Source organism: Poecilia reticulata, chromosome 2 (genome assembly GCF_904066995.2).
Source record: "Poecilia reticulata chromosome 2, P_reticulata-male-v2, whole genome shotgun sequence".
Taxonomy (NCBI): domain Eukaryota; kingdom Metazoa; phylum Chordata; class Actinopteri; order Cyprinodontiformes; family Poeciliidae; genus Poecilia; species Poecilia reticulata.
The window spans coordinates 19,340,778-19,353,014 of record NC_088831.1 but is presented as its reverse complement, the minus strand read 5'-3'; the positions used below and the strand labels follow the sequence as shown (position 1 = coordinate 19,353,014).

Here is a 12,237-nt window from a genome sequence, read left to right as displayed (position 1 = left end):
AGAGCTGGTGTAGATGAAAATGATTGAATATTAAATAATATATTTACGGAAAATTACTATGAAAACTATGTATAAATACCACAAGCATACGTGGCAGAACTGTATGCTGTATTATAGTATTTGATTGTAAAAACATTTTACAATAAATTACAGTTAGTTGTGAATATTACCATTGCAAATACATACTGTAAAAACAAAAATGTAGATTTTACGGTAAACTGCCGGCAGCTGGGGTGGCCAAAATTCCACTATGTATGTATACCACAAGCATACATGGCAGAACTGTAAGCTGTATTATAGTATTTGATTGTAAAAACATTTTACAGTAAATTATCATTAGTTGTGAATGTTACTGTCGCAAATACGGCCGTTCTGTCTGAGGCGTTATGGTGTGTTGGCAACTGTCACTTTAACAATTAAGAACTGCAAACTGTTTATGGCAAATTACTATGAAAACAACAGAAATAACTTAAATGTAATTAGTCTGCATAAGTATTAAACAGCACTCTATGACATTTTGTTGTAAAAATCATTGTGTGTTATGAAATATGTTTTCTAGATTTTATAACTATAAAAATATAAACAAAACCAAAGTTATTATCTTTGGACCAAAAGAGGAGGGAACTAGAATCAATGCACAGCTTCAGTTATTACAACTGAAAACCAGCGATCAGGCCGAAACCTGGGTGTAGTGATGGAGTCTGTAAATTCCCACGAACCCTGAACTCATCTTATCTATTCCCCTTTGAATCCAGAGATCCAGCACCACTGTGCTATACAAATAAAATTTGATTTGATTTTGATTTGAAAGACGGTCACATGAATGGGAGTTTCATTTGTCTGTTGAGATGTTTTTCAAGATAAAGGGTTAATCCTACAGTAGATCTTAGATTATATGGGCAAAAACTGAAGCAGGTAGATATCATAAGGTACCTAGGTGTATGGTTAAACTTTCATTTAAGATACATATACAGAAGATCATTGATAAATGTAAAAAAATGTATTAATATTTTTAGATGTTTGTCAAGGAATGATTGGGGGGCGTCAAGCACATCTTTGAAAAGAATGTATGATGTTTTAATTCATTCTGTGTTGGACTGTGGATGTATTGTTAATAAGTCGGCTGCTAATTCTTATAAGATTTAGCCTGAATTAGGCCTGTCACGATAACAAATTTTGCTGGACGATTAATTGTCAAAAAAATTATTGTGATAAACGATAATATTGTTTCAAGACCTTTTGACACTGATTTAATGGAAATGACTAATAATGCATGCAATTTCCTGATAGATACACCTTATTTTCAAAGAACACTTAACACTGGAAAATAAACTAAATAAAACAACCAAAAACAAAAATAAAATGGATTCTCAGTCTCCATTAACAAAAAAAGTGCTTGAATAAAAACTAGACAACATAAAGCCAAAGTGGAAATAAATACTGCATTCAACCAAAAGAGTGCAGATTATGAAGTTTGTATACTATATTGGCCTTCAGTAATCACTAGATTTAAATAGAGAAAACGGGCACATCCCACTACCTAATGCAATAGTTCACACTACACTATTTTTTGCCCCTATTTTCCCCTTATGACAATCTTAGAACTGATCTAACCGATCATCCTGCAGTGTGTGTGGTGTTGTTAGGTCTAAAACCTTACATTTGTTCACCAATCTGCAATAAAGAGACACAGACAAATATGAGCTGTATGCTTGCAAGGAGAGTGCTCGGAAACTGTTTCAGTCACAATCTCCACCTACACTCTAAAACAGCTCCGCTCTCACAAGCTTTTTATTTAGTTCAGGAAATGCCCTAGTTACATGCTATCTCAACTGCTAAAGGGAGGGGAGAAATCAGTTGAGATAATTTGATCAGTTCTTGCAGGCAAGCAAACATCAAAAGTGCAGTGCACCAGCTTGCAGAAACGAAACTCCTCTTACAAGTGCCTGGAAAGAAAAAGTGTAATAGGTTATAGTGACCCACAACTTGAGCTGAACTTTTCCCCTCAACCAATGTCTCATAAAATTTAAACAGACATTTGACAAAAGATAATATTTACATTTAAGAATAATTATTCTAAGAGGTGTGTTACGGTAGATCGTCGTGGCCGCTCCGATCTAAATCAGGGGTTTTCCCAGACTGGGAGCTTAACGCGGTCCGTTGAATGTGACAGGTAGCCAATCAGAAAGCGCGGATTCTTCTCCCTGCTTTCTGAGGGGAAATTACGGAGGGGAATCCCAAACAGCTGACATGGCCCGAAGTCCAGCGGACATTGGAGCTGATGTGTGGTATCATTAATGTTTATTCAACATTTCGTGCAAAGAATATAGAAATGACAAGGAGAGGAGTTGGAGCCAAATTGCTACCTCAGTTGATAAACCCGGTAAGTTTTCAGCTGTTCTTCGTTAACGTGACATAAATAGGTTATAATGATTTTCATTCAGTCAGGACTTTACGCTGACTCTAGCCACATGCATCACAGGTAGATTCTAGTAAAGCATTGATTAATGCCTGATTTTAAAATTAGTTAACTGGACTTGTAGCCATTATTTTGTGCCCATGTGGCTGGACACCACACGGCACGATAAACCCGATCGAACCGTTATACCTAGAATTTCTGTCGACTAGTGTGTCTCTCAGGTTTTGGAAATGGACCGAGAACTAGTGTAATGTGCGCTGGACATTACACTAAGAAAACATTACACTGTCCGCCCTCCAAATTAGCCTTCACTCTCTCCACACCACCAGTCCCAGACAGTGGCGCAACTACACAATATTCAGGTGGATGCGAAAACATAGATCGGCGCCCCACTACCCCAGGGAAGGAACGTCATGGTGAAGGAGCGACGTTCAGCTACATTTACCTCGTTATGTGCGCGAGGTGAAGGAGCGGAAGGCTCGCGATGAAGTATATGGGAAAACATCATTGTTATGTGCTTGGGCACAATATGATTTATGTTTATTTATTTATGTTTATGGAGACGTTAGTGATCTTTTGTTAATACGATAGGGCTTGCGTAATGTTTTGTTTTGTATTATTTAGTTATGTTAATTAGGGGCGCTGTTGGCCCGCCTATATATAGGTGGGCTGATGGCATCGTGGGCTGCGCCTTCCCTCTCGCTCGTTTGTTTGTCTCAGACCCCGGAACGATGCTGGCCGGTCTGGCCGCTGCGGGCCACAGCCGTTTAGGGTATTTTTGTTAATTTTGTTCTTTTTTTGATTTTGGCCTGGTGTGACCGGTTGTCCTGTTTTCGATTCTTTTTTTGAAGTAGATTCTTTTCTTTTTCTTAGTCCGGTATCCGCAGAGGCTTCGACGGCCCTGTATAGGGTTGGCCCTCTGCGGTACCGTTTTGTTTCTTTTTGACCGGCTCACCAGGTCCACCTTTTCGTTGCTACTTTTGGGTTTCTTTTATTTTTTAGGACACGGGATTTGAGGGTTGTTTTTTTTTTTACTCTTGTCTTCTCCACAGGAGACAAAAAGACCCAGGAGGAAGAAAAAAATTATAAATAAAATCCTGTTTAACCCTCATTTTCGTTTGTCTCGTGTCCCTAAATATGTTGAGTCCCTGGGGGACGTAACAATCATCGGCGCGCCGTCCCCTCGAGACGGGGTTTTGGCGCCCTCTCTCTCTGGTGCTGCGCCCCTAAGCGTTGCATACCCTGCATGCCCACTTTTTGCGCCACTGGTCCCAGATAGTGAAGAGCACTGGAGCTGAGCCTTTTTTCATTCAGTGTCATCAACAGAAAGAAAAAAGGCCGGAAGAGACGATAAAGACGATAATTAAAATGAGGTCGATAGGTTTAATTAGTCGTCCGATTAATTGATTTATCGTTTATCGCGACAGGCCTAGCCTGAATCCAAGCTGAAGTGCTTAGGATACGTTGTGGTGCTTTTAGAACCTCTCCAATTCCTGCTCTTCATGTGATTATCGGAGAAAGGCCACTGGCGGATGAAACTGTCAGTGAAGTATTAATTAAATTTATAAGAGCATGAGGAAAATCATCCTACTAAACAGGTATTCAGAGAATGTTGGGAATATGGTCATAACATTAGGAGATTTGAATGGCAAGGGAATATCTATGCAAATCATTTGGGGATAAATAATATAGCATGTTGTAATATTTATATGTAATTAAATCTAAAATTGCTCCATGGTTATTTAAAATGCCAATAGTAAATTTAAAAACCAAAAAAATAGGACAGTCCTGTGGAGGGTTTTATCAAATTATTCAGCAGTATTTAGAAATAATGTATGAAAGTATAACGCAAATATATACAGATGCATCAAAAGAGGAAAATGGTAAAACAGGAGTAGCAGTATATATTCCTAAACAAAAAGTTTTTTATGAAAAGAAGAACAACAGATAATTTATCAATTTTTTTCAGCAGAGATGTTGGCAATTATCTTGGCATTGCAGTGGGTGGTGGAGGTGAAGCCCAGTTATCTGTTCAGATTCAATATCCTGCCTAACTAGTATTCTAAGTGGAAAATCAGAAAGCTGTCAAGATCTTTTAGATGAAGCTAGTTATTTGACATGTTATAAAGCAACAAAAGATAAGTATTCAGTTCACATTCAGCACATAAAGGAATTTTAGGTCATGAAAAAGTAGATAAGTTGGCTAAAAAAGCAGTTAAGGCAAAAAAAATTGAATATATCTTCCTAAGTAGAGCAGAAATAAAAGTCATTATTAAAGACAAAATAAATAATATATGGCAGGAGAGATGGAATTTAGAGGAAAGAGGAAGGCATTGACATAAAATACAGAATGAGGTAATCATAAGAAATAATAGTATAAAAAGTATTTAAAAGATACAAAATTAGCTGAGAGGATTTAGTGTGTGTGTGTGTGTGTGTATAGGTATATATATAAAATAATTATTTTTAAGGTTTGAAGATATACATAGGAAAAAATCAATTTCTGAATTACATCTCCGTCCAGTAGATGGCGGTAATACACAAAGTGTGTAAACATCCAGAAAACACTATAGAAGAAGAACTCTGCATTTCTGCCCTGCCTCACCCTGCGGATGAAAGTTGTTCTCTTTTGTGGCGTCTCGGTACAAAGGTAGAAAAGACTTGTCTTCTTTATTTTACAAAATAATTTCAGAACAGCAAAAAACGTCCTGCTCTGAATCCGTCATTCGAACCTGATGGTGTTAATGTAGCGGCCGCATCGATCCGAACTCACTAGCTGTGCTGCGTGGCAATAAACACGAAGAAGGCTTTTAGAGGAACTTATTGTGGTGGTTTCCTTCCGATAAACATAAAAATATTTTAATATAATAGTCATTATGCATTCCCACTTGAACTGAGTAAGCTATCATCTCTGGACATAAATCCAGATCTGTTGTAAATAAGTCAAACTGCTTATTTTTACTTCTATTTTTCTGTCCTTTCTCACTGTAGACATCATTTTCATCCATCCATGGGAGGACAACCTTCAATACCATGTAAGTAAACACTATAAAATCATATGCATGAGATGTACGCACATTAGCCACTTTATTATGTGGCACACTCTGGCAGTTGTGTTTCCACAAAAAGCAAATCCACCATACCAGACCGACTTTATTTATAAAGCACTTTAAAACAACCACAGCTGATACAAAGTGCTGTACATTAAAACACAACATAACAAAACTATAACAGTTTAACAACAAACATATAATTTAAAACTAGATCCCGCTGTAATTGAAAGCCAAGTAAAATAGATGGGTTTTAAGATGAGCTTTAATCAGATCAGTTGGCAGCAACTCACAGTGAAAGCTGACTTCCTAAAGCTTAACATGGGCATCAAAACTGGAAAGAAAGGGTGATGAAGTGAGTTTGATAGTAACATGGTTGTTGCTGCCAGATAAATGAGAATGTCAGAAACTGCTGATCTACTCAGCTTTATATAAAACGGTATAAAAAGAAGATAAATAGAAACCCTCATTTTTGGTAACTGTTCAGATGGTAGTTGATTTCAAAGATTATTTGAGAATGGGCTGGCCAGTTCTGGGTGACAGAAGCTGAAAGAACCACTCGTACAAGTTAAATTATGCAAAATAACACCTCTAAATATCCAAAACGTTGAACCTATAAAGCGGCTGGGCTTCAGCAGAAGCAAAACAAAGTAAATGTAAGAATAGGAAACGGGGTTTCTGGACAAACTTTAGGGCTCTTAATAATATTTAGTCTAACAGAGGACATTTGGGATGTGACAGAAGGTGGGATTTATGATGAAACCTTCAAATGTGCAGTAACTGTGTGATGCTTTCATGTCAATATGGACTAAAATACCTGATGAAGGTTCATGACACACAGTGAAGGAAGCTTTGAAGAAAGAAGGGAGTCTAACTCAGTACTAACAAGGTGAAACCTAACAAAGTGACAGTCAAATGTTTTCTGCTTTAATGTCGTTTAGCAAATTACTTCACTTAGTTTTTAAAACTTTCATACTTTTGTCAAGCATGTCGTATTAGAAATCTGTGTCAATAAATCCTTTCTTTAAAATAACTTTTTCCTTCCCCAGCATGTTGTAATTGTTAAACTTCCTTACACTTTCTGATTCTAAAAGTATATTTTACAATCAGGATTTTTTTTTTTTACATTTATGTGGCTGTAATCTAAAATATACTTTTTGAAAACCCAAAATGATTATTATTTTTCTTATGTTTAGCTCCGCCTCCCCCAGGTAAGTAAAATATTTTATTAATGCTTTCACTGATAAAAGTATTTTAAATCTTTGCAAATAAATTATTTATTTAAAAAAAAAAATCCCTACCCCAGCATGTTATTTACTTCTCGATTTAAAGATATATTTTACAACCATGATTTCTTTTTACATTTACGTTTCTTTAGTCTTAAAAATATGGTTTGAAAACCTAAAATAATTTATCATTTTTCTTGCGTTTAGCTCCTCCACCTTCAACACGTGAGTAAAAGATTTTTACTTTTTGATGCTTTCACTAAAAATAAAAGTGAGCATTGTGCTTTACCTGCTAGACTCTTTACTCACCGTTGACAGAGATCTGCATTATGTGGAGAATTTTCGACCAGTAAATGACCAAGTCAGACACATCAGAGTTCTGCTGTATGGACCGGTCGGTGCTGGGAAGTCCAGCTTCATCACCTCTGTCAGTAATGCTTTGCGAAGGAGAGTGACCTGTGAAGCTCTGGCTAGTGCTGCTAACAGTTCAGGGCAAAGTTTTTCCAAGAAGGTGAATATGCATTTTCCTTTGTTTTGAGACACAAAATAGATACCATCTTGTGTAACTTAGATATCTTATAGTTTTAAAAGGTAAGGTGCTGTTTATGTATACATTCAAGGAGATTGACCAACATGTGAGTGCTGGTTTAGTCACAGTTGAGTGAGAGAGAGGATGAAGATGTAGATGGTCCAATAAGCTTCAAGCTTCATCTGGGAAGTTTCACTAGTGAAAGAGATTGAAGGTCTGGCTACATTTGTCTGGATATTTTCAACAGATATTGTCTTCCAGTTAAAGAAAAACACATTGCTGTGATTGGCTGTGTTTATTTACAGCAGTCAATTATGCTGTAATACCTATTATGGCCAGCAGGTGACACTGACAAAGGCAAAATTCAAAAGGAGAGAGAGTGTTTTCACACCTGACAGTCCAGTAGTCTTGGTTCTATTGGGGACCAAAATTGCAACATTTGTTAGATTGTCAGCAGTTGCGGTTCACTTTCACATTGATCTGTGTCAAATGATACAGTCTCTTAATAAACCTCCTCACCTGTGGGGGCGCTGCTCCAAGAACCACTGAAGAAGACAGAAGCGTCTTCTTCAGTGGCATCAGATTTTAGCGGTCGAAATATATCTGTCAGAGGAACCCAACTGCAAAGGGAAAGAGTAATTAAAAGGATTATTTCACCAAATATTGACCTCTGGCCCTTGTATGTAATTGTTTGATTAAACAGAAACCATCATCTGTTAATGTTCTGCTAATGTCCCAAAAACCACAATTTCACAATTGCAGTGTTTAGATTAAATAAGAAAAACAGTTTAAAATCACATGAATAAGTTTGTTCACGTGATAAGTCATTAAAAGCAAACAGCGCCAGGATCCTCCAACCACTTCGTGTCGTCTTCTTTGTCTTTTCCAGGAGGAATAACATCCGATTGTTAATCTTGCAACAAAGTTTTACATTATCGTCTGTATTAATTTCAATACAGCCGAAAAACCATCTCATCCTAGCACAAAAAACTTCTTTTTTTTGCAAAAAAATAGTCTTTTGAAATTAGCATGTTGCCATTAAGTAAATTTATTGTCGTAGTTCGTATCTGCGCAATTTTAAGGTTGCTGGAAACACAGCTGCTGAGATTTAAAAAATATATATTTTTCCCTACAGGATCCTGGCCCAGAGGGCAACACAGAAACGGTTTCAGACACAATGTCAAATATTAAAACCTATAATTAAAGTCAGAACATATTTTAAAACCATCTCCAATGAGCTGGAAGCCCCTTAACTCTTAAAATGTTCAGAGACACCTGCCCTAAACTGGCTGATATAAATGTTGCTGGTGACAGTTTTCTGACATACTGTCTGTCAGTATTTAGCTCATAGGATCCGGAAAGGAGGCAAAGGAAACCATTACTGTCTTGTGCTCAATGACACCATGGGCCTGGAGGAAGGATATGGAAGAGGAATCCACACACACGACATCAAGCTGGCTATGATGGGGCACGTAAAGGAGGGATACAAGGTATATTTAGCTAAAAGTTCTTTTTACCTCCAACTGCAAGTAACATTGTCAGCAAAACAATAAAGCTTAATTTATCTGTCAAATCCTTAGATTCATAAATGACCATTATTTTTACGTTACAGTTCAATCCTGTGGCTCCACTGTCTAATGGGGATCCTGACTACAACTCGTCTCCATCTCTAAACGACAGAGTCCATGTTATGGTTTGTGTTCATAATGCAAATGCACCAGAAATGAAGTCCTCCATTTTACGGAAACTGAGGGACATCGGAGAAGCTGCCAGTCGTAAGGGTGAGAGTCAAACCATAACCTGAAAAAAAGTATTCATTAACAAAACAGAAGTATGTTTATTTTTTTAATAACTAAGGAAAAAAGAACTTTGCTGGAAAAGAAATGTCTAAATTGATCCATATTAAGCTTAACTTAGATTGTCATGGAAAGTGGGATTCAGTTCAGTAATTCAGTGCAAAAGTGAAGTTGATATCACACAGATTCATATAGAATAACTCACACAGAGACGTTTTAGGTGAATCCACCAGAGTTTTTTTTGTCATTTATTCTGTTCAACCACATGGATTTGGTGTCTTTGGAGACCAGAAACTGTCACTTTTGAAACCAGGTTGCAGAGTTTAAAAAAAAAAACTGTTTCGTTTTTGTACACAGTGACATTGTAGCTCCATCTTTTCTCTATTTGTGCTGCATTCACCTCACTCTCACAAATAGCAAACATTGTGGGTTCTGCATTTTTGTGTTGTTCTGTGGCGGAGTTGCAGCGCCGCCGACTGGACACATTGATAGCCATATATGGCTATCAGGTGTCTTGATTTGAGCTCTTTGTGTGATCTATAGATTGTTGCCAAGAGGAATATTAGTGACACCATAATCAACAACGCAGATGAGCTGAAGGCATTCACTACATTTTGCTTCTTGAGCCACAGGCTGAAATAATGACATGAAAAATCTCACCCTGTCTTTGTAATGATTCTGGATATGAGTTTGACTTGAATTACTGGCAATCATTTATTCTTCAGCTTTAATATAAATGCCACTCTTCCAATAACAGATGCATTTCTGTATCCATAGGTGTTCCTCAACTGGCTGTTCTGACAAACATTGACGAGGCGTGTATTGATACCAAAACAAATTTAAGAAATGTCTGCAGGAGCAAATATTTAAAGAAAAAAGTGAGTTTCAGTTGGACTTTTAAGAAACTCAATCACTTTTAACAACTGACTCAAAAAGAAAACAAATGTTTTTTTGTTTTTTTATGTAGATTTCTGACCTGAATTCAAGTTTGGGGATTCCAATAAACTGCATCCTTCCTGTGAAGAACTATAGTCACGAAATCCAGACATGTTCAGATGTTGATACTTTGATCCTGAGAGCGGTGAGAATGATGATTGATTTGGGACATGACTTCACGGACAAAGTGCTGAGATGATTTGGAGCCTGAGGAAGTAACAAGCATGTATGATAAAGCCGCGCATCTTCAAGGAATACAGGAAAAGACTGCTGTTGCACTCAATGTGTGCTAAGAGAAGTTAGACTGTCTGCTGAGCTATTCAAGTCTGAAACAGCATCTCAGTGCTAAACATGAGCACCGACATCCAGAAGACTGATATCAGCGTCCATATTTATTTTTAAGAAGTAGTTTTTTCAAAGAAGTTACATGAATGATCATTTCTTCCTGACACACATTTCAAAGATGAATGGGTACTTTAGCAATAACCCAAATAACATACTAGAACAATAAACACCATTGTTGTTGAATGTCTATTTATTAAATAATTTAGCAACTAAAAGACTTTTTGAATCGAAAATGATGTCTATTTTGTCAGTATATGGTTTTTGTTTAAAATGTAATTAAGTAAAATTAACTCAATTAAAAATTATGACAGTATATAAAAGCCATAGTAGATGGGGGAAAAAATTTATACATTTTTAGATTAACCTCAGAATCTTTCTGGAAAAACAAGGGAATTTTAGAGTTTGAAATGTCAAAAAAATTTAAAACCTCTCTGTCGCTAGGGGATCCAAATTTGGGTCCTCGGCGCTTGCCGCAACAAGATCAATTAAAAACACATGCTATACATTTATCAATATAGGCATATTGCATATCCACGTAAAGGGAAAAAGCTCTTCTAAATGATAGGAACAATATTTTCTACCTCAACCACACCCAGATTGAACACTAAGCAGATTGATAAAAAGAAACGCAATTAGACACTAACGAGGCACACTAGGTAAAAAACGCAACAATAAAAGAGCAAGGAGGCACGATACACAAAAACTATCTATCAGAGTAAAGCTGAAGCTCTGCGGTTTCTAACAATACTATAGTCACCACGCTACGTGCAAAACTCACTGAACCAGCAGCTAAAGAAGAAAAAAGAAGTAGCTCATTTCACGAAGCTAAAATAAAAAATCCAGTTCTACCTTTGCCGTTTCGTGGTCATAATCCATATTAGAGTAAATATTTCCACTTGGTCCGATAATCCATTTTCCCTGAGTACATCTCACATGGTTTTTGGTTCGGCACAGAAGCATTTCCGTGTTTTACGTACAATTCACAAACTGCGAGTCAAACTTGGTCAATTTACGTCACATGCCTTTTTCTCACTGTAATTGGTGAATGACTTTAGTTTCCGTATTAATGTCAACGCCCTCAGATTCTATTGGCTCTGACGGTTCGAACGACATGTCAATCGTCAAAATTGACCAATGGGTTCCCGAGAAACTGCCCCGCGTACTTTTGAAAACTGAATGGAGAATTGGATGATTTTACGCACAGAGCGCATTGTTATTGTAATGTAATTATGAGATATATTAGTTTTTCCTGTGATCATATCATTTTTGACAACTTAGTTTTCATTGCTATTTGCATTTTCATTGTTATATAATTCTATTTGAAGTGTTATTGTGAGTTAATCTGTTCCATTTTCAGTCTATTACAATTTGCCTATTTTTTTCTCTTTTTATGAATGAATGCAATGTGGATTTTTCAAAAGGACCCCCAAAAACAATTATTAGATGTAATTACTTATTTATGATAAATAATAATTTATTATATGAAAAGAATAAATAATTGAAACAGAACCTACAGAAATAAAAACTAAGAAAGTTCAAATGGCACAAATTGTGCCAAAATGGCTCATTTGGAAGGTCCGCCTAGATTTTTATCTAGTAGTACCTCTCTAAAACTCATATGATCGACTTTTTTTCATGAAACTTGGCACAGTAGTGGTAAACAATAGTACACAAAGGTCAAATTGTGTACTGTTGTTTACTACTTTTTTTGGCTTTCACTGCATGCTTTGAATGGAACATTCATAGATTGAAGTGTTTTTTTTTAGGCAGAAATTGATTTTCTTAATTTCTGCTGTTTATCATATTAATTCACTTTCCTCAGTAACAGGCAGGGTGGTTTTTAGAGTTGTAACATGTTCTCTAGAGTCTTGCCTTTGTTTTGACACCAAAACAATTAAAATAAACTCTGTAGTTCTTGAGATACATTCAATTCATT

At 36.5% G+C, this 12,237-nt stretch overlaps 1 protein-coding gene across 3 annotated transcripts in view; it reads left to right on the top strand.

Annotated features, from left to right (window-relative positions):
* The first annotated feature begins 6,665 nt into the window (after nt 1-6,665).
* Nucleotides 6,666-12,237, top strand: part of LOC103460204 (interferon-induced protein 44-like) — a 42,599-nt gene continuing 37,027 nt past the window's right edge. Inside the window, exons 1-6 of one of the 3 annotated variants that reach the window (XM_081599545.1) lie at nt 6,666-6,680; nt 6,903-7,206; nt 8,562-8,714; nt 8,837-9,005; nt 9,798-9,898; nt 9,988-12,231. In XM_081599545.1, coding sequence (XP_081455671.1) covers nt 6,946-7,206; nt 8,562-8,714; nt 8,837-9,005; nt 9,798-9,898; nt 9,988-10,155 — 852 coding nt within the window. In that variant the 5' untranslated portion in view covers nt 6,666-6,680; nt 6,903-6,945 and the 3' untranslated portion in view covers nt 10,156-12,231. Of the gene's footprint in view, nt 6,681-6,902; nt 7,207-8,561; nt 8,715-8,836; nt 9,006-9,797; nt 9,899-9,987; nt 12,232-12,237 lie in introns of those variants that run through there. The other 2 variants (XM_081599547.1, XM_081599546.1) reach the window with 2 other exon arrangements.